At 45.7% G+C, this 23,479-nt stretch overlaps 13 protein-coding genes across 13 annotated transcripts; 4 read left to right on the top strand and 9 right to left on the bottom strand. All coding sequences in view use genetic code 12, as the record gives it.

The window, feature by feature from the left end:
- Window positions 1–8: 8 nt before the first annotated feature.
- PEP12 (SNAP receptor) lies at window positions 9–872 on the bottom strand (the record flags this gene model as incomplete). The annotated part of the gene is made up of 1 exon (XM_025486410.1): window positions 9–872. One exon carries the CDS (start codon window positions 870–872, stop codon window positions 9–11), a length of 864 nt encoding a protein of 287 aa, XP_025343960.1.
- A 292-nt stretch (window positions 873–1,164) lies between these two features.
- Window positions 1,165–2,172, bottom strand: TRR1 (thioredoxin-disulfide reductase; the record flags this gene model as incomplete). Its single annotated transcript, XM_025486409.1, has 1 exon — window positions 1,165–2,172. The coding sequence occupies one exon, from the start codon at window positions 2,170–2,172 to the stop codon at window positions 1,165–1,167; it is 1,008 nt and encodes a 335-aa protein (XP_025343959.1).
- A 998-nt stretch (window positions 2,173–3,170) lies between these two features.
- CXQ85_002743 (uncharacterized protein) lies at window positions 3,171–3,641 on the bottom strand (the record flags this gene model as incomplete). Its single annotated transcript, XM_025486408.1, has 1 exon — window positions 3,171–3,641. The coding sequence occupies one exon, from the start codon at window positions 3,639–3,641 to the stop codon at window positions 3,171–3,173; it is 471 nt and encodes a 156-aa protein (XP_025343958.1).
- Window positions 3,642–3,818: 177 nt separating this feature from the next.
- Window positions 3,819–4,406, top strand: CXQ85_002742 (uncharacterized protein; the record flags this gene model as incomplete). Its single annotated transcript, XM_025486407.1, has 1 exon — window positions 3,819–4,406. The coding sequence occupies one exon, from the start codon at window positions 3,819–3,821 to the stop codon at window positions 4,404–4,406; it is 588 nt and encodes a 195-aa protein (XP_025343957.1).
- Window positions 4,407–4,523: 117 nt separating this feature from the next.
- CXQ85_002741 (uncharacterized protein) lies at window positions 4,524–6,590 on the bottom strand (the record flags this gene model as incomplete). Its single annotated transcript, XM_025486406.1, has 1 exon — window positions 4,524–6,590. The coding sequence occupies one exon, from the start codon at window positions 6,588–6,590 to the stop codon at window positions 4,524–4,526; it is 2,067 nt and encodes a 688-aa protein (XP_025343956.1).
- An 825-nt stretch (window positions 6,591–7,415) lies between these two features.
- CXQ85_002740 (thioredoxin family protein) lies at window positions 7,416–7,886 on the top strand (the record flags this gene model as incomplete). The annotated part of the gene is made up of 1 exon (XM_025486405.1): window positions 7,416–7,886. One exon carries the CDS (start codon window positions 7,416–7,418, stop codon window positions 7,884–7,886), a length of 471 nt encoding a protein of 156 aa, XP_025343955.1.
- Window positions 7,887–8,477: 591 nt separating this feature from the next.
- Window positions 8,478–9,782, top strand: RPT2 (proteasome regulatory particle base subunit; the record flags this gene model as incomplete). The annotated part of the gene is made up of 1 exon (XM_025486404.1): window positions 8,478–9,782. One exon carries the CDS (start codon window positions 8,478–8,480, stop codon window positions 9,780–9,782), a length of 1,305 nt encoding a protein of 434 aa, XP_025343954.1.
- An 83-nt stretch (window positions 9,783–9,865) lies between these two features.
- CXQ85_002738 (uncharacterized protein) lies at window positions 9,866–10,660 on the bottom strand (the record flags this gene model as incomplete). The annotated part of the gene is made up of 1 exon (XM_025486403.1): window positions 9,866–10,660. One exon carries the CDS (start codon window positions 10,658–10,660, stop codon window positions 9,866–9,868), a length of 795 nt encoding a protein of 264 aa, XP_025343953.1.
- Window positions 10,661–11,492: 832 nt separating this feature from the next.
- Window positions 11,493–12,002, bottom strand: CXQ85_002737 (SUMO-targeted ubiquitin ligase complex subunit; the record flags this gene model as incomplete). Its single annotated transcript, XM_025486402.1, has 1 exon — window positions 11,493–12,002. The coding sequence occupies one exon, from the start codon at window positions 12,000–12,002 to the stop codon at window positions 11,493–11,495; it is 510 nt and encodes a 169-aa protein (XP_025343952.1).
- A 1,959-nt stretch (window positions 12,003–13,961) lies between these two features.
- On the top strand, window positions 13,962–16,466 carry SLM2 (phosphatidylinositol 4,5-bisphosphate-binding protein; the record flags this gene model as incomplete). The annotated part of the gene is made up of 1 exon (XM_025486401.1): window positions 13,962–16,466. The coding sequence occupies one exon, from the start codon at window positions 13,962–13,964 to the stop codon at window positions 16,464–16,466; it is 2,505 nt and encodes an 834-aa protein (XP_025343951.1).
- A 159-nt stretch (window positions 16,467–16,625) lies between these two features.
- On the bottom strand, window positions 16,626–17,283 carry RPL23A (60S ribosomal protein uL14; the record flags this gene model as incomplete). Its single annotated transcript, XM_025486400.1, has 2 exons — window positions 16,626–16,997; window positions 17,242–17,283. The coding sequence occupies 2 exons, from the start codon at window positions 17,281–17,283 to the stop codon at window positions 16,626–16,628; spliced, it is 414 nt and encodes a 137-aa protein (XP_025343950.1).
- An 816-nt stretch (window positions 17,284–18,099) lies between these two features.
- On the bottom strand, window positions 18,100–18,525 carry CXQ85_002734 (uncharacterized protein; the record flags this gene model as incomplete). The annotated part of the gene is made up of 1 exon (XM_025486399.1): window positions 18,100–18,525. The coding sequence occupies one exon, from the start codon at window positions 18,523–18,525 to the stop codon at window positions 18,100–18,102; it is 426 nt and encodes a 141-aa protein (XP_025343949.1).
- A 2,177-nt stretch (window positions 18,526–20,702) lies between these two features.
- WSC2 (Wsc2p) lies at window positions 20,703–21,875 on the bottom strand (the record flags this gene model as incomplete). The annotated part of the gene is made up of 1 exon (XM_025486398.1): window positions 20,703–21,875. The coding sequence occupies one exon, from the start codon at window positions 21,873–21,875 to the stop codon at window positions 20,703–20,705; it is 1,173 nt and encodes a 390-aa protein (XP_025343948.1).
- Between the last annotated feature and the right edge of the window lie 1,604 nt (window positions 21,876–23,479).

Below are 23,479 nucleotides of genomic sequence, written 5' to 3'. Positions count from 1 at the left end.
AATAGATATTAAAATATAATAGCCAAGAGGATAATCGACCCTAGCACACCCAAGAGAATCAAAAGACAGCAGCACATTCTTCCGCTAGACCTCCTCTGATACCTTTCTGCTTTGCGAAGCTCTCTCGATGCACCCCTAGCATCAGTGCTATAGTTATTGACATTCTCCTCGATAGTGTCTATCTGGAACAGCTGCTCGTGGATGATATCTTGCAAGTTAGAGAAGATATCGTTTATCTCCTGAGTGTCTTGCGATATCTGGTGTATCTCTCGTTCTCTCTCTTCAATCAAAAGCGTTTGCTGCTCCAACTCTTCAGCATTAATTGGCTCATATGTGATTTGTATGCTTTGCTGCTGTTGAGGAGCCCCTTCTTCTTCCGCTGTGCGTTCTTCGTCTTGGTTTGCCGCTGGCACTTTACTCACATACAGCTTCTGCAACGTCGAGAACCTCAGCTGTAGCCTTCGATATTGTTGTAAACTAGACTTGATCAAGCTCACCGCAATACCTTCTTTCTGTCGAAGGTACCGCAAAGAATCCTGATCCTCATGGTTCTTCTCACACTCTGTCAAGTAGTTATTGAGCTCTTTGGCACTTTCATTCACTTTCTTATACGACTCAGTACAATTCTTCGAGATTTCCAGAATCTGCTGAGGTACTCTTGACTCGTTGGCTTCCGTGGCTGCATCTTCATTCAGTAGTATCTTTTCGTATTGCCCTAGTAAGTTCCTCATAGAAACGAGCTGGGTATTATTGATATTGTGCAAGTTATTGTCAATTGCCTTAGAGAGCGTTTCGAACTCAGGAAAGTCCTTATAGTGGTTGGACGAGGCGTCATTTTCTATATCATCTTGGAAGGGGTTACTGAACGACATGGTAGTTAAAGTTGGATGGTACTGAATCTCACTATTACCCTTATCGCTATGGCTGTGGTACTTTTTGCACGTGACAAAATAGCCCGTATCGATTCGATCTACATCATTTAGAAAGTCATATATGTAATTAGATAAATAATTAAGATAGTTGCCAGGTGTGGCAGAGGAATAGTCTTACTGTTTGTGTCATAGATAACGTTAAATATATCACATTAGATGAGCATCTATAAAATAGCCCACCTGTCCGGCTCAGCAGGACTCTATCGTAATTCTATAACTGAGGCCCCACAATTCATGCCTCCTCTTCTTCAAGCTTGGCAATACAGTCAAGAGCGGCCATACAACCAGTACCAGCAGAGGTAACAGCCTGTCTGTACTTCTTGTCCTGAACGTCACCAGCAGCGAACACGAATGGCTTGGAAGTGTTGGCGGTACCTGGCTCAGTCTTGATGTAACCAGTCTCGTCAGTTTCAAGCTGGTCAGCGAACACAGAGGTGGCTGGAATGTGACCAATGGCGTAGAACAAACCGTTGACAGGAAGTTCAGACTTTTCGTTGGTCTTGTTGTTAACAATGTCAAGGCTGGTCAACACCTTACCGTCACCCTTAGCCTCAGTGGCAGAAGTGTTCCACAAGATCTCGATCTTCTCGTGGTTCTTGGCTCTCTTTTGCATAATAGTAGAAGCTCTCAAAACGTCTCTTCTGACAAGCAAGTAAACCTTAGAAGCGTATTTGGTCAAGAACAAGGCCTCCTCACAAGCAGAGTCACCACCACCAATAACAGCCAAAGGCTTGTTTCTGAAAAGTGGCACAGCACCGTCACAGACAGCGCAGGCGGAGATACCCTGTTGCCAGTACTTGTCCTCACCTGGGATGTGCATTCTCTTGGCAGAGGCACCGGTGGCAATGATGACAGCGTCGGTGGTAATTGGTTCAGCGTCCTCGTTCCACTCGGTCCACAACTTGAAAGGTCTCTTGGACAAGTCCACCTTGGAGATGGTCTCGGTGATGATCTCAGTACCAAATCTCTCGGACTGCTCTCTCATCTGGTCCATCAAGCCAGTACCAGAGATACCCTTAGGGAAACCTGGGAAGTTCTCAATGTCAGTGGTGGTGGTCAACTGGCCACCTGCGGCGATACCGTTGGCCAACATACCCTCATACAAGGTAGGCTTGACCTCGGCACGAGACAAGTAGATGGCAGCGGTGTGAGCAGCAGGGCCAGAGCCAATAATAGTAACTTTGTGGTGGACCATTCTTGAAAAGATTCTTATGTTAGCGAATTTGTTGAAGAGGACCATATGGGTGGGAAATGGCGCACTTTATATACGTATGGGCACTAGTGTCTAGCCGCGGACGGTTTGACAAATCGCACAATGCCGGAGCGAGTCGGATTTTTTTTTTTCCTTTCTTTTCTGCCTGTGGTTACTAAACGCGAACAGGCCGGCCGCTTAGTAGAGCCTAAAGAAACGAGACCCTCCGGGGGGAAACGATACAGGGATAACTGTCGCGCTGAAAAAACGTTTCAACCGATTCGGCTTCTTCTGCATTTGTCAGGGGACAAGCGACAGAAATAACCCAGAACATGCGATAACGTCATCTTTTGTGACAGGTATTTCTTTCGCTTTCTTTCTGTTTCTGGATATAGTCCAATGGCGGTTACGCCTGACCTGGGTCACAACCACTGGAGAGCAACCTGGATGGGCCCTAGGTCTTGGGCACTTCGCATGCCCTGCAGAGCAGCTTAGTTAGCAACCATTGTGTGGGTAGGTAGGAATGTAGATGAGTAGGAGAAGTGCACGTTATGAGCGGCTGTGGCATATTGTGGTTACCAGCTGGCGCATGGTAGATTGGCTAGGTAGATGCTTGGTGATGAGATTTTTCATATTATGGATGGCCATTCTTTTTTTTTTTTGCCATCCCTGCGTCACGTCACCCCACAATTAAATGGAGCATTACATCACCGAGATGGTTCCGATAGGAGGCCGTTAGTGGCTTGTTGTGAGGCTTTATCCGGAGACATCAACGTTTTTGTTGGTTGGTTTCTGGGACCCTTTGTCCATTAATCCGGTACGGTTTTCATGAAACGGCCAGAACACTATCACCAAAGCTGTACAAGGAGATCTCCTTATTATCAAACCTTACAGATGGTCACTTACTGTAGCAATTCGTATCTTATAGGAGTTACGAAGAATTGTCTGTCTTGATATTCCATTCACAGGAAAAGTATATCCTTTGAAGACTTTTATAATGCAAATTGTGAGTCTATGTCTTCGAATAATAACGTTACCTGGATTCTCTACCTAGCGGTCTGCCGAAGAACAAACTGAGTTATCACTGGGCTATGCTGGTACCTTGGATTGAGAAGAACGTTGGTCATGAACCATTGAAGGCCTCTGCGGCGAGTTTCTAGCCACAGGTCAGAGAACCATAATCTAGATAGACTGAAGTTGTCCTTAGGTGGAAGCTGTGGAATCGATTCATCAGGAAATGCTGCCACTAGCTGGCCACGGAATTGCTCAATATCACTATATCTTTTATAGAGCACAATCAGCGAATGTGATGCCCCGTTGACCACTATACGTATGGACCACACCACATATTGCGGGGCCGAGTCGCCTGATATAATATGGTAATCTCCAACAAGAACATCTGTTATTCGTGAGGAGTCATCAAACTGGCTGGCGGAGACTGTGCCGTCAGTTAGCTCTATGGGCACGGGAGCCACTGTATTGAGGTGGGAGAGAGACTCCCTACGTTGTCGCGGCATAATTGGTCTTTAAATGTGAGATTTTGTTGGGTTTAAATGGTCGAGTTGGTTGGATTAGTTGATTGTCTTTGTGCTATCACTTGCTTGGCCTGGGGTCTCCTGTATCATTTACTACTAAAAGTGCGGGTCCCACCAATTTACTTCAGATGCTCATCTACAGGTACAGACATTAGCATAATGGATCCTATAGCAGGAAAATACCCATATTGGAAGAGAATCCTACATAAGTTCCAGGCCAGAAGGGATATTCCGTTTAGGAAGAAGTTCTTTGTGGGCTACGATCTCCATGGTAACACTTACTGGGAGTTCACCATAGATGGTAATATGGGCCGCTTACGTCGAAAGCTTGAGCCATTCCAGCAGTCTCTTTTTAAGGTGGACCATTTTGACACGGTTCCTCCTCAGTGGCATCAATGGCTACGCCGTACGAGAAACGAGCCTCCTTCTGTGAAAGAGCTTCTCGATGATCAGTTGAGACAGCAGAGGATGAAGCTTTTGGCTCAGCATGCCGACCAGAAATGGGAAAACGAGAAGGTCAGGCTCGAGAACGAGAACAGAAAGAAGCTTCAGGCTGAGTTGGATAGGGTTGAGGCTGAGAATAAGAAGTTCGAGGAAGAGGTCAAGCAGGCGACTCAGTCGAAACCAGCCCCAGAGGAGAAGACTGAGTCTGATAAGAAAGAGGCAGACCCATGGGCCGAGGCAGATGCTCAAGCCAAATCAGAGGATAGTCCTATTGATACTGCAACCATCAAACCAAGAAAGTAACCGTTGCATCTTGTACATATTTAGCATTGCTGATATAACATCTATTATATTATGCCTAAAGTTTAGTAGTCTACACGGCTGACACACGTCAAGCCAGTGAGCCCAGAACGATCATGCTTACAAAAGCTTGACCAACAACTGGGCTCCTTTGTTATCCTTATCCTTCTTCAAGTCTCCCTTCAACTTCTTCAATGCTTTCACGAGGCTCTTAGCTTCCTTCTCGTCCTTAAGCGACAAGGCTTCATAAACTGCAAGAACAACGAAGGCACCTTGTCCAGAAACCCAATTGCTCAACGCATTGTCCTTTAAGAACTCCTTTGCACATCTAGCGGCAAACTCAGAACCAAGGTTTGGAAGCTGTGGCTCCGATGCAACGACAAGCTTCTTGCTCTCATTGTCAAATTTGAATTCATCTCCATGAATCAAGGCCTTAAGTGATCTTGAGAAGAATGGAGTCTTATTAAGCAAGTGGTGGTCTTCCAAAATGTCAGTGTTGAAAGTGATATCGAAAATAGCGTCAATGAGTTCAGCTCTGGAGGCGTTCACACCCTCATCATCTGAAGGAGTAAGAAGAAGCTCGGTGATGAATTGAGCAGCCATGTTGTTAGACAAAAGCTTGCTGAATGTTGGCTCAAAGTCAGGCGACAAAGTGGAAGACAAGGCCTTGTAAATAACAGGCAAGGCCTTCAGCTGTAATTCTGCTCTTCTTTGGTCCTGAGGCTTCTTGGTGGTTTTAGCGTATGCAAGTTTTTCGTATTTCAAGAAAGCATCCTTAATCTTTGGAGCAAAGTACTTTCCATCCAAGCCTTTAAGCAAGTAAAGCAAAGGTCTTCTGGAGAATTTTTCTTGAATAAGCTCTGGCAAGATGTCGGCAGTGAAAAGCTCTGCACTGAAAGATTTGTGGAGCAAAACGGTATCATCAACAGTCATGAACAAAGCAATCAAGACCGAGTTTCCGTGTTCGTTCTTAATCAATTCTTTGCCGTGGTTCTTAAGCGACTTGATAATAACCTTTCTCTCCTTAGCATTGGCAAGTGCAAGAAGCAGACATGCAACCTCAGAACCTTCCTCAGTGTGGACCAACTCAGCGAACTGTTCAGCAAGCAGTTCGATGAACTCTCTGATCTGGGACTCGTTCTTCTCTGGGTCGGCAACCAAGATAGAAACGTACTCCTTCATGGCAGCATGCAAGATCTGGAAACCAGTGGAACCCTTCTCAATAGAGGCGACAATAGTACCACTCAAGTTGGTGGTGATCAACTGTCTCTTCTCAGAAGATTCGTTGACAACGTCCAACACAGTTTTACCCTTACCAGAATCCTTAAAGACAGCGTACTCAGCACCCCAGAACTCACGAATGATCTGCTTCTTTTGCTCAGCAGTAGAATAAAGGACGAACAAATCCTCCACCACATAAGCACCTTCCTTGTGTCTCATAAGCTTACGCAACTTACCGTGAAGCTCGTTGACAATAAGACCTCTGGACTCCTTCGAACCATAATGCAAAAGCTTGACCAAGAGGTACTTACCGTAGGAGGAAGTAGCCAACTGGTAGTACTGGCCCTGAAGAGCCTTGACGATCAAATCTCTTCTTTCCTTGGAAGAGTACTTAACCAAGGTCTGCACAACACGAGAAGCATCGTGCTTCAAGACCAAGTCATAGATGACATCGTGAGCCAATTCCCAGATCTCATCACACAACTTGTCTCTGACCTGCTTAGGTGGAGTAGGCTTCTTGACACGCAATTTCTCCCACAAAGCCTTGATTCTTTCAACCTCAGTACCAGACTTTCTCTTGAGTTTTCTTTCAGAAAGCAACTTTCTTTGCTCAGCATGCTGTTCAGCAGATGTCTTCTTGTTAGGGTCTGCAGCCTTCTCAGACTCCTCTTCGTCTGAATCATCTTCCTTAGCAGCCTTGACATCATCGTCATCGAGCTCATCGAGCTCGTCAAGTTCATCCAAATCGTCCTCTTCCTCCTTATCATCTTCATCCATGCTCAGTTCAATATCAGAGCTGGAATTGTCATCTGAATCGTCCTCACCCTCCTCTGCAGATTGGTAGAAGGTAGCCTCATTCTCAGAAGCACCCAGATCGCTTTCAGGAAGAGGTTGAGGCAGGAGCTTGACTTTCTTCGAGTCGCCGGATTTGACGGCCTTAGCAGAACGCTTAGTGCCTTTTCCCATAATATTCGATAAGGTGTAAGTTGGAGGCGATGAGACCAGGCCTGAAAAATCCCATACTATGCGATGAGATCACGTGCGCGAGTTGGGACCAGATTACTACTAGAGAGATACTAACTAGTTGGGGGAGATATTAAGGCCGGATCATTATTGAAGAGATTTGTCTTCATTTTGCCAAAAATTTCTTTGCCGTGTTGATTGCAGTTTGGTGTGTTTTGTACAGATCAGATGGGATATGAGCATATTGATGGTATGCAAAGACTAAATTCACTATTATTTCATGGCGTTTCCCTGATGAACAAATCATGATTCATTGGTTGTTTTATGGCTTAACCTGCTATGGTTTGGTTCACTTGTTTGGTATTGTGTTAGCTGTCTAGACTGTATTGAGGCGATCCAGATCGCATTTGCAGCCATTAGAAGGAACTCCGCTATTCAAGAATTGTATGATCTCTTCTATACTAAGAACTTATAGATAAATTACTGAACGAGTTCCACTCCCCTTTGGGGAAAAAATCAGGAGTAAAGCCCACCAGCCTAGGTTGGACAGCCGTTGAACGTCGCAGGCCACCCAATATGGCAAGTGAGACATCCTCTCAGTTTGATTCAAACAACAAATGTAAGACAGTTTCATCACTTTCATCTGGAGAGCTGAAGGACATATCATCTACTCAATTTATAACTATTTTTGACTAGTTGGAGGAAATTAGGATCTATAAGACTATCGTATGAAATCCGTGCACCCAATGGCGGCATACCTTAGTAATCCTATGTAGTACTTTACTTTCGATAGCAAACGACTCTTCTTTTTACCATCAAAACCACACAATGCTCAAATTTGCCTCCTCAATTTCATCTAGACCTTCTGCCCAATACCTTGCCAGAAGCAGAGTGCCTTCAAAGTTGGCCTCCCAAGGCCTCAGATCCAGCATTGCTCTCTACAGCACCAATAATGGCACCCCAGTGACCGAAATCAGAGACTTGGAGCTGTTTGCTGCTTTTACTGACTCCCAAAAGCCATCAATTGTCGATTTCTACGCTACCTGGTGTGGTCCTTGTAAGGCTATTGCTCCAGTTTTCGACAAGTTGGCTGGCGCTGTCCCAGAGGCCCAGTTTGCTAGAGTTGATGTGGATGAAGCACCAGACGTTGCTGGCCAGAACGGTGTTACTGCTATGCCAACCATTTTGTTCTTCAAGGATGGAAAGGAGACAGGAAAGATTGTTGGTGCTGACCTTCAGAAGTTGATTCAGTTGATCCAGACAAACACTGGCGTTGACGTCAAGACAAGAAAGCTTTAAGGATGATGCCTAACGAATTAGACAACTTTGAAGTAGAGTATGAATATAGTTGATAAACTCATTTACATTAACTTAGAATGGCTGCAAATGACTTGTAGGACGCGGCGTTCCCGAGTATGTTTCCAAAGAAACAGCGGTAAAGAATGGAAATTTATTTATCAGATTCATAATCCTTTTTGATATATATGCCATTGACTCTGGCCTCTTGTCTTTCTCTACACAAAATTCATTAAAGAAACATTGGTTAAGTTGCACTCGTTGCTGTTATGGCTGAGTGCGAGAGTATACTACCAACAAACCGACTTTGATTCAAATAAACCGAAATAAAAAGAACCTAAACATCTTTAAACCAATTCCAGAATAAAACATTACATACGATCATTATTCGACGTTGTAGGGCCCATATTATGTGGACCTTGCTTGTACTGGTTGCACGTGACCTCAGTTGAACTATCTAGGTCGAAAGTGGCGATCTCACTCACCAACACCAAACCTCCTCGTATCACATTAATTGCACATCATGGTATGTAAAGCCATTCAAATAAAACAATGCAAATGCAGCTACTAACATAACAGGGACAAGGAGCATCCATGCCTGGTGGGGGCGACCCCAGCAAGAAGAAGGATGACAAGAAGAAAGAGAAGCCAAAGTATGAGCCTCCTGTGGAATCCAAGTTCGGCAAAAAGAGAAGAAAGGGACCGGATACCGCTGTCAAATTGCCTAGTGTCCATCCAAGTACAAGGTGTAAATTGAAGTTGTTGAAATTGGAGAGAATTAAGGATCACTTGCTCTTGGAGGAGGAGTTCATTGCCAACCAAGAAGCATTCCAGCCAACTGAAGCTAAACAAGCAGAGGAAAGAGAGAAGGTTGATGAAGTTAGAGGCTACCCAATGTCTATCGGTACTTTAGAAGAAATCATAGACGATGATCACGGCATTGTGTCCACCACTGCCGGTTCTGAATACTATGTGGCTATCATGTCTTTTGTTGACAAAGGTCTCTTAGAGCCAGGTTGCTCTGTTCTTTTGCACCATAAGACTGTCTCTATTGTTGGTGTTTTGCAAGATGACGCTGACCCAATGGTTTCTGTCATGAAATTGGACAAGTCGCCCACCGAGTCGTACTCTGATATTGGTGGTTTGGAATCGCAGATTCAAGAAATCAAAGAGGCTGTCGAATTGCCATTGACGCATCCAGAATTATACGAAGAAATGGGCATTAAACCTCCAAAGGGTGTCATTCTATATGGTGCTCCAGGTACTGGTAAGACGCTTTTGGCCAAGGCCGTTGCTAACCAGACGAGTGCTACTTTCTTGAGAATTGTTGGTTCCGAGTTGATTCAAAAATACCTTGGTGACGGTCCAAGATTGTGTAGACAGATTTTCCAGATCGCTGGTGAGCTTGCGCCATCTATTGTCTTCATTGATGAAATCGACGCCATTGGATCCAAGAGATACGAGTCTACGTCAGGTGGTGAAAGAGAAATTCAAAGAACTATGTTGGAGTTGTTGAACCAGTTAGATGGTTTCGACGACAGAGGCGACATCAAGGTCATTATGGCCACTAACAAAATCGAATCATTGGACCCTGCATTGATCAGACCGGGAAGAATCGACCGTAAGATCTTATTCGAAAACCCAGACTCCAATACCAAGAAGAAGATCTTGACTATCCACACATCCAAGATGAACTTGTCCTCCGATGTCAATCTAGACGAATTGGTCACCTCGAAGGATGAGTTGTCTGGTGCCGACATCAAGGCTATGTGTACGGAAGCAGGTTTGTTGGCATTGAGAGAAAGAAGAATGCAAGTCAAGGCCGAAGATTTCAAGACTGCTAAGGAGAGAGTTCTCAAAAACAAGGTGGAAGAAAACCTCGAAGGCTTGTACTTGTAAGAGAAGGAAGCGGTACATAATAAACAAATTAACGACATTAAGTATTGTAGAAAGAACTATAGAAAGTATCGACGGTATTAAACCTAATCATCAGAGTTACGCATCATTCTGAGAATGAACAAGAAAAGGTTCAAGATGTCCAAGTAGAGCTTGATGGCAGCAGGAACTTCATCATCAAGGTGCATAGACTTCATAATAAGCTGAGTGTCCACCACAATGTAGGCACTGAAGAGCAAGGCACCGAGGCCAGAGTAGACCATGTTAACGGTTTCGGAACCAGGGAAGAACATCATAACCAAGCCCCATCCGATAAGGGCCCACAAACCCATTCCCAAAGCACCTTGCCAGCTTCTGAAGTCATACTTGGTCTGGAAAGCGAATGCTGTCAAGCCAATAAATATCACACCAGTAACAAGGGCTGCCTTTACAAGAATCTCGGACTTGTCTAAAGAACAACCAAGACCAACGATGTACGCCTCACACAATGTAAAGCCCGCAAGTAAAATCAAGTTAGTAGGATAAGAACGGGCCTTAACATGGGCACCAATCATGAATCCAAAAGCACCAATAAATGATACCCAAAAGAGCCATTGGTTGTTCAAACACCAGTTCTGAACACCCGAACTCAGCTTGATAAAAAAACCCACAGCAACAGTGGCAAGAATTTGCAACGACAAAATTGCATACACCTTCCTAATAAACATCTGACGAATGGGCAATTCACAAGCTGCCACGTTCAGGGAGTACTTAAAGTCGTCAGGGATGTTATCGCCCTCGGACCTGGCCCCCGAAGGGTCTCCATAGGGAGAAGAAGGCACCGAGTTGCTATAGGCTGGAGGCTGTGACAGAGGCTCCTGTGGAATTTGGGAGTATGACATTTTATGGGGAAGAAGATAATGGGGTGAGTGGTAGAAGTGGTAATTCTAGGTGGAGGCGAATATTGAGGTAGGCTCTGCGCGCAGTCACGAAAGTCTGGGGAAAGACGAAGAAGAGCGAAGAAGGTGCCTGGGAGATTGCCAATAGAATTGAAATTTGAAAGTAAAAGGTAGAGATGTTGGGTAAAAGAGGTTATTCGTTTATATTACAGATTTGTTGCGGTTTGGTTGTTGGTCATGAATGGTATGCTAGTATATAGTGAGTGGAACTATAAAATGAGCCTATAGAAGGCAGATGCCCGGAAAGGCAATAGGGTTTGGAGGGTCTTCCAAGCGCTTTATTTTCGGAATAGGCAAAGTATTATCGATATCCGATTTTCATTCGAGGTAGTTGAACATGATACACCCAAAGAGACCGATGGCTGCAAATGGACATGTTGTAGATCCGAGGACCATTTAGTGTCATAGAGTTGGAGGCCAACTAGCTCAAGGGTTGGTAGTCACATTGATTTGCCCCTTTAGTAAAAAACGGAGAATACATCGTAGTCGATGACATTGAAGACGTATTGCAACATGCAGCTATGCAAATGAGGAAGATAGGACACAGAAAAGCTCCTGGCGGATTGATTGTAGCCACTTTCTAGCAACACAATTCGAGGGATGATGAAATCTCGAGATCTAGATCAAGCCGCATTTGTTTCAGGATGAAAAGTGTTCAACGGGATCTTCTAAGGCCTTCGAACATTCGGCTCATCGACATTTCTATTGATACCTCGATCATAAAAAGGTCAGCGGTGTCTTAAGAACCACATCAACACCACGTCATCCTTCTTGTTCATGTCTTCTCTCCGAATAACTCATCGAGATCATCGCTCCCTTCGTGCACCTCATGGTCATCTGAATGTTTCCGCTTCAAACCTCGCGTGAGACTCGAGCTATCTATCACCACTTTTTCCTCATTATCATCCTCATTCTCTTCTTCATCGTCCTTAGGTGGTTCCACCTTACGGCCAGTTCTGAGTCGTAGCACCAAAGCATCTTTGAAAGTAGTCAGCTTTCGGCACATCGGACATAGACCAACGCCTCTCTTCCCCCGGGTTTGACCTTGTGCTGATGATGCAGATATACTTTGCTGAAGACATTCCAAGCAGTAAACATGGCCACAAAACGTTGTGGTTGCATTAGTGACCGTATCAAAGCATATAGGGCACTCAGCTTCGTTAAGCTTTTTCACCACTTTTGGAGGCGCCTCGTTGATGAGGTCTTGAGTGTGCTTTCTGAATTCTAGGACCTGGACTTCGTCATCTTCTTCCTCTTCAGACGAAATGTTGATGACAAAAGACATGGTAGGTGGAAGAGATGATTAGTTATGCGAGTAATGTAAGGCAGAGCGGTTCTGGTTCCGTGCACGTGAGGGCCCAACGGAAAAAAGTGTGTTTCTCGTGGCGCGGTGAAAAACAGCGACCCCAGATTTGGGCCTCACGACGAAGAGGTGGCCTGAGAATGAGAAAAATCGATTTAACTTTTGCACCACGCTTAGCTATAGAAAAGTAAGAAAAACGGTCTATGGAATTCAGCCGATCTTTCTATGACGGAGCGGCCACCGAGGAAATTACATGTTTCGAGAATTAAGGTTTCTTCGGAGAGACATCATCCGAGTGTCTCATTTTTAGTTGCGGCGCTTGGGTGAGATCTTCAAAACAAACACCCCCAAAAAAAAATAAACAGCAAAAGTGGATCAATTCAGGTGAAATTGGCTTCTTCGGTGTTTAGTAGGTAAACCGTGGTTCAAGTGTACCTTTGAGACCAGTGCAAATAACCCCAAGGGCGTAACCCTAGCAGAGCATGAACCCACCATTGGCCAGGACCTATTATGAGCCATGGAAGGAAGTATCGAAGAAAATTTACATGAATATTCATAACCATCTCTTAAGCGTCGAGTCAAGAAACGGTACAATGGAAAGCAACCTCGCTCTCCCAACCGTAACTGGCAACCACCAAAACACCCTCACTCCCTACTTCAATTCCTAAACACAAACCTCTATAGCAACCACTGGTATTGCCCCTTGGCGTGTTTTCTTTCATGGCAGCTTCGCCCCACGAGCACCAGCAATTTCGCAGCCATTCGCAGCCATCCTTGCGGCTGCAGCCAGTGTCTCAGAAAAGCCCATAGAGCAAGGAGACTATGTAAAAAGATCCACAAAACCTTAATTAAAGTTCCACTGCTCCCAAGCCTATAATCCTTTATCAGCGTTTCGGCGCTCCCAGGTCATCTCGTTCCTGGGCGTACGGCTGGCGGCGTTTTTGCGGTTTGTGTCAACTGTTGCTCAGCCAAGCCCGCGAAGCGGCAAGACAAAAACAGACATGCCAGCGGCCGGCCTGGCAGGCGCCAACATGACCTTAAAAGCTGAGTCAAAAGGACCCTCGAAAGTTCGTAAATAACGTCTACATAACATCATCCTTCTTTACTGGCTCGGGCCGACCAGCCACAGTGGCTGCAAATCCAGCGGATCCTCTGGCGCCATTCCCGAGGCTGATTATTGTTCGCCTGCCTCGCAGTGCCAATAGTTACTGGTGCTAGTTCCATGCAGCATGACCAGGCACCGGCTGCGAAAGGCAGAGTCCCGGGTAGAGGCCAGGAGATAACCACCAGACAGAATGTAGAATTAGAAAGAAGGGTAGTAGAAAATAGAGAATCCAAAACCATCTATATCTTCTGATTTCTGGACCTTTTTAACGAAGTTTGTATTTTATATGGCCCTTTTTCCCCTTCTCACGCGCCACGCCCTCCCATTCCGAAAGTACCAGAGCCCCATGCTGTCAGGCCATTTGGCTTAGACTCGGAACACAACCTTACGTATTTCCAGAAAATCGAAAATCCAGCACCACCTATACATAAATGGAAGAGAGTAAAAAAAAATAAATAAAATACTAGGTGGGCCCTTACGTCACTGGCTGTTCCCAGATTGGCCTTGTTCTTCGCCTCATGGGCGGTTTTGGCGGCATCCCGTGCCCAGCCAGTCAGTCACTGTTTTTTCCTAATTCTCTCTTGTATATCCTGCCGCAGTGGGCTTGTCGCTGCTATCATGTACTGTCTGTGGGCTTCCCTGCACCACCGTTTCTTTTCCCTCCATTTTCTCAGTCTCAAGTCTCAGTCTCACTTTTTTTCTTGCCGTACTTGTATAATACCTTTTCTCACTTTCCAGAAACCTCCATCCATCGCCACACTTTCTTCTTTTTCCCAGACCGTTCCTTTTATATTTGCAATTTTTTTATATTCCTTTTTTTATTTTATTTCTTGATCATGTCCAACTACCACGATCCGCTTTCCGTGGCGTTGCCCTTCCTGTTCCATAACCAGGACGATTACCCGACTGAAATCGTTGCCCACCGTTTCCAGGCATGGCGCTATATCCTTAAAGACCTCGTTGCCTACCTAAGGCTGTATGCTTCAGTCCAGGAGGAGATCTTGAGGCAGCAGGCTCGTCTCCAGCAGGCTGTGGGCGCCTCCGCTGCCGTGGCTTCGTCTAACGCTTCTTTGGGAGGGGGCCGTTCTCATGCTCATAAGGATAAGGAATGGCAAGATGACCTTCAGGCTATAAACGAGTTCTTCTTGCCAATTGGTAATGGCTCCATTCAAGATCTCCCCACGATACTCACGCGGTTCCACCAGCAGAATATTGAAAACGGTACCAAGACCTTGAAGGAAATCCAGCTGGTGGTGATCCCCCGTTTGGAAGATTTGCGCAAGGACCTTGTGCTTAAGATCAAGGAGATTCGTAAGTTGCAAAACGACTTCAAAAATACCTTGACCCGTGATCTCCAAGATTCCAGCTCCCTTTTGAGCAAGTTCAACCATGCAATTGACATTGCTAACCGCCACGAGTTGTTGACCACCTCCGGCGAGCCTGTCCCTCATTCGCATGACTCTGAACTCGATAGCACCAAAAGAGATCCTTATCTTGTTCGTTTGAAGCTTAAGGAACAGCTTAGCAGACAGCTCAAGGAAGAGCGTTATCTTTATGACGCCTACGAGAACTTACAGTCATCGTCCCAAAAGTTAGAGTCCATTGTTGTTTTGGAAGTCCAAAACTGTCTCCTGATTTTCCTTAACTTGGTGCAAAACGAGCATTCCACTATCCCAGAGTTCTTGGTGCCCAGACTCTCTGAGGGTTTCCTTGCCAAGGAGTCCCTGTTCGAGTGGAACTCCTTCATCGACCGTAACTTGCCCAAGACTTCCACCATTTCCAAGAATCTCATGTCCGGCAAATTCATCGACTTATCTTATCCTGCCAGAAAATTAGCCGACTTAAATATTCCTCATTTCGAATCTTTGGTCAACTTGCCTATCAGAGAAGGCATCTTAGAAAGAAGATCCAAGTTCTTGAACAAGTATTCCAGTGGCTGGTATGTTTTGACATGCAGCTACCTCCATGAGTTCAAAACAAACGACAGAAAGCGTGATCCTCAGCCTGTTATGTCCCTTGCCTTAGATACATGTTCTGTTGACAAGCACACGAAGAAGGATGACTCCAAGCAACTTGGCTCCTACAAGTTTATTTTGTACTCCAAGCAACAGAATGGTATTATCCACAGAGGTCACAATTGGTCATTCAAATGCAGCACCTACGAAGAAATGATTCTGTGGTATAACGATATCAAGCAATTGACCCAGTTAGCATCGCCCTCTGCAAGAGCCAAGGCTTTTAGCAAGGTCCTCCAAGCAAAGAAAAATGATATAACTGATAAGAAGTTATCAAGAGCATCAAGTGTGTTATCTGCGCAGACTGGTCCTGGCGTTCGATCTGTAAGGTCAAATTTCACCGGTGCTTCCAAGGTACGGAACCCATTGAGTCCTACCCAGTCGGTGAGATCCAAGGCACTTTCCCAGACAGCATCGGCCGCTTCAACCGGCCAGAACCAGCGTTTGTCGTCTACATTCTCGCAGAAAAACTACCATCAATCCCCAAAGCTTTCCAATTTGATCAATAGTGATGGAACTATCGTGACTCCCGTTGATACCCACCAGGCAGATACACACAAGGATCATGAACATGGTGACACTACCTTAACTGGTCAGTCGAGTCAATACGCTCCAGAGCACGAATTCCAGGATCAACATGAGAGCGAGTATGACCAGCAGTCACAGGCTGCTCCTAAGGCAGTACCAATGCCAAATGGAACTGCTTCTGCAAATCCACAAGGTACTCCTCAGCAATTTATTCCACAAAATTACCAGTACTACTTCAGTCAAGTGAACTCGCAGCCGCAACAGTTCTACGATCCGGTTCTGCAACAGTTCTTCACAATCAACGCAATTCCTGTTCCTGATGCATCGCAGGTCCCTTCGTCTTCATCGCAAGGACCCGCCTCGGTTCAACCTCTGCAAACTGGACGTACCCCTGTGCAAGGACAGCCGATGCCACAATACTTCCCACTGTCTCCACAGACGCAGCCACAAGCGCAGTATTTCCCAGCATCGCCAAACTTCCAGCCGCAGATCATTCAAACAGCTGCCACTCCTCAAAATGTACAGCAGCCTGAGAATGGTAGAGTAAAGGCTCCATATGTGCCACACTTCCCTCAGCATTTCAACGAACAAGGCCCTAGTGGATCTGGAGCCAACGTTCAAGGGAAACCTGGTAACTTGCCTTACCCAACCAACTTGGAGCATCCAGGCCAATCGAGACAGAATCTGACAACGTCCACTGGCTCACTCACGGTTACGAAAACTGTTCCAGGAACCTTCAAGACCGTGGAGGAAGGTCAGTTAGCCGATGACCAAATTTCCCAGGCCAACATCAGGTAAGCCGTATGATTGCACGAAACTTATTTATGTATGAATGTCATGTACTTTATAGCGCACAAAACATCACTACGAATCTACGATAAATGCTATGTCAAATGATTAATGTATGATATACAATGGGGTCGTGAGGAAGAATGAAGAAGCCAAAATGTGAAATCCTTAAACCACCACACCAGAGTTGGAGGCAATTCTTGGCCACAAGTCAGCACACTCCTTGGCGACTGGACCAGTGATAGCAGAACCCTTCATTTCACCCTTAGGGTTGACAATGACACCAGCGTTGTCCTCGAAGTACAAGTAGGTACCATCCTTTCTTCTCCATGGTCTAGCCTGTCTAACGACAATAGCTGGCATAACCTTCTTTCTCAATTCTGGCTTACCCTTCTTGACGGTGGCCATGACCATGTCACCAGCAGAAGCAGCTGGCAATCTGTTCAATCTAGCACCGAAACCCTTGACGGCAAGAATGTAAAGGTTTCTGGCACCAGAGTTGTCGCAACAGTTAACGACGGCGCCGACTGGCAAACCCAACTGTCTGTTAGTATATTGAAATCGTGAGCGATGAGCCGGAAGTTGAAGGATGTATCGTAGGGAGTTGGATCTTCTGAATCGAATGAAACAATTTGTATCTGGGAAAAATATCAGCATTTAACTCTGTGGGACAAAGAACATGGATGGATTTTTCAGTATCGATGTTTCGATGGACATATGGAATAGACTTCTTCGAACTTCACTGGCTGGTTTAAAACGGGGAATATGAATCAAAGGTACATACAGACATACGGAACTTGTTACCGGAAGCACCAGAACCAGACATGTTTGATTATGTATAGATGTAGTTGGAATGACTATGGATTTTTTTTTTCCTAAAGTCAGAGTGAGGCAGGGTAGTGCGAAAAATTTTTTGGTGAAGAGACTGCACACGAGCACAGGTTCCCATAGTTAAGCTTCTTCTGGCGCAGTGCGAATTTAGGGCACAAGCCCTAGATCTGAGAGTGGTCACATTAGGAAAGACTGAATTCAGTGGGAGAACAAGAGTGACTAGTTTATGTGACAGAGGAGGATGCCGTGAGTATCTGATCACAGGTTTGGAAAAAGAGTAAGACAAGCAAAGGCTCTATGTACTCTTGTTTACAATTGTCATTCTAAGGGTTAGTTGAGTTATACCAGGTTGAAGGCTATGTTGGAGGAAATGGCTGCGAAAAATGTAAGCTCTCTTGATGCCATGCGGTAAGGCTCCAATTATGTCAAGAATGTCCTTTGAACTGATTATGGATGACAGAAGCTGATTGATGTAGCTCGAGGACTGAAGAGACCTTTAATGATGCTAGTACTAGTGCTACTACCAGTTCTCCCAGTATCACCAGTACTACTGCTAGTAACATAGGCTATCAACTTGTCTTGCAACCATCATCACTAGCAGCCCCTTTAATACCTGATTCAAACCATCAGGTCAACTCCCTGCTCTTAGTTATCACCTAGGAAAGGCCACTTTGGACCCTCCTGGCCCCTATCACATCTCTCTACAAACTACGCGTCTCTTTCCTAATCTGTATATTGGTGGTATTCATACCAGGCCCATGGCAACTCTCGTAAATTCGTTAAATTCGTCACGGTGTATCAGTGTCTATCCTTACGTAGCACGATAGCCCGTGCCCACGTTATATGGACTTGGCTTGTGGTACAGGTCGTAACTATCCACTGGGTAGTACGCGGGTTGGGCCTGAGACATGGGCTGGCTTCTAGGGTACATGTTAGCGTTGTGGAATGGATCTTGTGTAACCTGGCGAGGTTCACTTCTTCTTCTGCTGCCGCCACCTCTGCTGCAACAACAGCAAAGAGCCTGAGCACAGCTAAGACCTAGACAACAGCAGCGGAAGAGCGTGGTGAGAATGCTGATCACCACAAGCACGGCAAGCACGATCCCCACAATGGCGACGATCTTACACGTTGTGTTGTCCATACACGTGTCCCATGATTTGAAGGACTCTGCTGTTGACTTTACGTCTCTTTGGACGAGGTTGGAAACAAGTGTTTGTGGAGTATTTGGAATGTGCATGGTAAATGTATGTTTTGAAAGTGTAGTAAGTAGTTTTTGGAAGTCGATCCCAAAGTGGTATAAAAGAAGTAGTAGTAAATAAAAGTTTATCTGATATGCAATGTTTTTGTGCTGGCTGGCTGTGATATATATATTTCTTGGTCCTACAGCCCCCTGTCTCATTGTGGCATGGCTGGATATCGCGATTTGAGGAACGGCGCGCAGTAAGGCACAGCCTGGAGTAGTTAGAGTGAGGGTTATTTATAGCCGCGCTGGGGGGTGTCAAAGTATTTTGGTCCAGAAGATGAGACAATTGGGGTTATGGGCTGTGCTTAAGTATGTGGGTTGAGGCATGACTGCGGCCACTTTTGGGAGTCTCGGCGAAATGTCGGGAAACGTTTATGAAGAACGGCTGTGCCTTTTCTCGGTAAGGATATGATTTGCAGCCGAATACAAGGCTGTGAACGTCATGGTGGGTAAATGATAAGAAGAAACCGTTGGAAAGTAAATATAGCATAGAGGCTAGATCATAATCGCTTGGCTTGAACTGGCGATGGAAACTACTCTTGTTTCTAAGTTTATATACTGGTAATTATAGGCATCACGGTGGATTAATTACACGCATCATGGTTTTGTGTCAAGGCACAGGCAGAGATACGGAAGGGAAGATCAAGGGGATGCCATGAGAGAGTTTAGTTGAGGTAGATGATCTTCGGACTCGGACATACCCAGATGTCCAGGGTTTGGTGATTGGTGCTCTGATCGGCTAGAGTAATGGCATTGAGCTTAACTATACCACATAATGTACCCTATTCAAGTGACAGATAAGCTCAAGAGACGACCTAAGTCACAAGGTAATACCCCCTGGAACTCGAAAATCTTTGTTATCTTCAATCTGTGGCTAAAGGACGCCAAATCGCTTGGTACCCCAGAATCAGACAAGTTAAGTCAAAAACACGCTACCACCGACAAAACACGTTTCAAATTTGAATTCACCAATCATAACCATAAACTAATACAAAGACAATTACCTGTTTCATTAGACGGATTGTTGAAGCGATCTCACCGTCAACCTTATAGGTACGACCACCATTGTATCTCCACCACATACAAACCACATCTAATCAAAGCAACCCAAGTTTCCGCCAGCTGCCAAGCTCCATAGTAAAGAAGAGCCGTTCATCACGCTTTTGCTGGCCAAGAGAGTGTTTGGGGGATACTCACATGAAAGTGTGGTGGACTACGTCATGGGTGTGTACGGCACCAGAGTCACAAAAGTACCTGAAACTTCAAACCCACACACTATAGAAGATCTAAAGATTAACCTTTGGCCAGATCAAGAGATACATTTCGTTGCATCTTATAAGCTTAGAGTTCTTCACATGCACTGAAAAGCCTACTCTAATACACCAATGTCAACTTTTGGCGCACTCTATAACTCTCTGTGCTTCCCCCACAACATTGGCATTTTGTGATGCAGATCTACGATATCTCAGATAATATTAAGGGGTGTGGTTTATTTGTCACATTTGGCCATTATTTTTTTTCTATTGAAGATTGTAGTGACCTTTTGAAATGCGAAAAATTTCCACCCCCTTTGAAGAGGCTTTGTCTGGTTTGTTCATTGACAATTCCTTCCATCTGGAGACAAAAGGCAATTTGTAAAGCTTAATTTTTCACCAACGTGTGCCGATCCTCGATCCATGCCAGCCAGTCCGGTACGTGGCTCTTCTTAATAAAGGGCCCTGATGACGTAGCGCCCATTGTTTTGCGAGGATTCCCCTATTAGTTCCGCTTCGCCAATCAGAAAGTGTGTATGAGAGGAATGCACTTACCTGATATTTGCAACCGACTAAGGAGGCATCTTGCAGTGCCGAGACGCGCAGAAGTTTCGAATCTGTACACAGCGCGGTTTCTAGAACACGTAGGTAGCGCGACTGGCTCCAGCAATTTACAGAGATCTCTATGATGCTTTTAATTCGTAGTATTAACCATGTAGAAACATGTCGAAGCATGTGTGAATAGAAGTAAATAAATGTGTGTGTTTATAAAGAAAACAATGTCAAACATTAGACTTTTCGTGGCAAGACGGGATCACCTCTGTTGCAGCAACAGAAGGTGCACAATGTGTAAAACGACACGAGCTAAAGTTGCCTCGTTTGAAACGTATGGGAAAAAGGGAAACAGCGCCGCAGAAATTATGTGTTGACGACCTTCAATGAGCCCGGGTTCCGTTGCACCATGTCAGGCAAGGACCCGTTTGAGAGCCGTCGGCGGCCGAATTCTTCAGGAGGCCTCAAGAAATCATTATTTTGAGCCTCATGGTCATTGTTATGACGTGCTTCATAGTAGAATGCATCCTCGTTATTGGACGAGTACGACTGGGTTGTGTTTGAGTTATTATGCGTATGACCTGCTTGAGCAGCAGGTGCTGCAGCGCCTGCCATAAATGGATTGGGGGCCATCAGGTTGAAGGACTTGTCGTTTGCGCCGCCCATGTCGAAAAATTGCTCATCGTCGTCATCGTCGTCGTCCCTCCTGCGTCTCCACCAGCAGAAGAACAAGAACAAGCCAGCAATTATGGCTACACCAGCCACACAGCCAATGACAATACCGGCAATGCTGCCTCCAGACAAGGAGTTAGAGCCGGAATCCGCCTGTCTATTTTGGGGCAGTGGGGGACCCGACAGCGAGGAGGACAGATCCGAAGCATTCGATCTGACTGTAGTTGTAACTTCAACCACCGAGCTGGCACTGCCGCTCGGATTTGCTGTAGCAGTAGATATGAATGTGCTTGTTCTTGCAGAGTTGCCTTGGTTGGAGGACAGAGACTCTGAAGTTTCGGAAGTTGGGGAATGCAGAGAAGTCGACGCTGGAGCTTCCGAGGTGGAAGTGGATGAGGGAGTCGACGAAGTCGAGGACGATGTAGATGTTGATGAACTCGAGGACGATGTGGATGTAGATGAAGATGAAGTTGACGTGGATGACGAGGATGAAGTCGTAGAAGACGAAGTCTTGCCGCCTACTGTGGAGGCGTCAGCATCGGCGTTGACGTAGACATCAAAGTAGCCGCTACCACCGCAGTTCTCCTTGTCGTAACCCTGACAAGGAGAGTCACAGTTGGAGCTGGAAACGCCGAGGCTCTCTTCCGGAATGGCCAGGCCACAGTAGCAGTTCTTACCATCGATCAAGGCAGCAACAGCTTTACCTGAGCAAGCTTGTTGGCAATGTCCCAGTGACTGATACATATACGAGTCTTCTTTGGACAAGTAAGACAGTAGATCCGACTGCTTGAAACATCCCAACTGGGAGAAGCTGTCAGCAGCAGCGAATGGAAGCACCACTAGTAGTAGGGCAGGCAAGTGAAGCATATGGGAAAACAACGAAGGCCAGGCACTAGGGTGGACGATTTGGAAAGGATTGGGAAAAAAAAAAGGGAAATCAATAATAAAAAAAAAGACGGAAAGAACCAGAAGATTTCAACCTCAGCGGTGAAAAACCAGAAGGAACGGAATGGAACACGAGTGATATGGAAAAGCAAAGAAAACCCTCAGCAGTGTGTTGTTGTAGTAGCAAGTTGTTGGAAAGAAAAGAAACGGTGGGAGTGAATTGTAAAGGGTCTGAATGGTGTCAAGGGCAGTGTGCACGAATAGCAGAGGCCCGCAAAACAAAACAAAAATAGATGAACCAGACGGTGCAGGCGGCCGCGATCGAGCCCAGGGAGCAGCAGGTGATTTGAGGCGGCCCTGGCTGCAAAGCAAAGGAGGCAAGGAGTAGAGAGAAGCAACGGTGAGTTGGAGAATGGAGAAAAGGGAAGTGCCTGATTAGAGAAAAAAGTAAATTTTTTTAACCAGCCTTTTTCAATTTTCTTACTTTGTTTATTTCATTTGTTGTGGTGAAATTGGCAATTGGCTGGGCACCTGGAAAATGATACAAAACGCCAGGGGAAAGAAAGATACCCACAGTGTTTTGGTTATGATCTCGCGGGATCGGGAGGAACGAAAGTCTAGAGGGGGGAAACAATCTGGCGATAGTCAACCTTAAAATTTTCAAAGTCGTGGACTACCCCGTCTTTTGGCGTGTCGACGTTTCAACCGTAGTCTGGATCGTTCATGGCTGGCCTAGGCTGGTGTTGGGCCTGGGGGAAAGGGCCCGCCTCACAGTGGCTTGTGGGTAGGCAAGAAGTTAAAATTGCCGCAGGCGACGAAGAGAAAAATAAAGGCCCAAGCCACGGCGAGCCAACGAAGGAGGACGAAAGTGGCTGTCTGGACATGCTCAGGTCATTTTTTTTTGGAACTTTTACGTATGGGTTTGAATTGGCTTCGCTCTGGCTTCGCTGAGCCTCTGTCCAGACGTTGTTCTATCATTGTTACTGTTTGTCCCACGCACAGCCCAATGGCTGCGAAACTGCCTAGCCGCGGCACCTGGGTATTGTGAAGCTGGGGTGGATTCCATGGCATGCCATGGCACTTTTCACGGCACACTATGTTTTCTGTATGTGTCTACGGCTGAAGGTGGAGGTTAGGTGGTGACGGAATTTCGTTGGTTGTGTGGTGATGAACGGGGATAACAATGGCTACGAAGCTCGGCACCGCTAGTGCCGGTGAGTAAGTGGGAACGGTGTGGTAATTGAGGGTACTGAAAAATTTAGGAAAAGGCCACCCGAAAACCAAAAATAGTTGGAAGAGAAGTGCACCGCTTTTTGGTCTATTCAAAGGTGAAACGGTTCATTCTCTTGGTTGACTCCTGGATCTCCCGTAGGTGCTGTTGACGACCATCGTGCCTGTTCACCTCCTGCTCATACTCTATTGTCATGTACAAATGGAGAGTAAACTTCTGTGCCGAAATCCACACGCCTCGGGCTGTAAATGCTTGGAAACGTTCGTTTTTGCCGTGACCAACCTAGAATTCCATGACCGGTAATACAACTTACAATCAACCCACATTTCGGCATCAACATGCTTCCTCGGTCCCA

The sequence above is a fragment of the Candidozyma haemuli genome (assembly GCF_002926055.2).
Source record: "Candidozyma haemuli strain B11899 chromosome Unknown D_2014730914, whole genome shotgun sequence".
In the NCBI taxonomy this organism is placed as follows: Eukaryota; Fungi; Ascomycota; class Pichiomycetes; order Serinales; family Metschnikowiaceae; genus Candidozyma; species Candidozyma haemuli.
The sequence above is the reverse complement of the archived record's forward strand: the minus strand, read 5'-3'. Positions and strand labels throughout refer to the sequence as shown.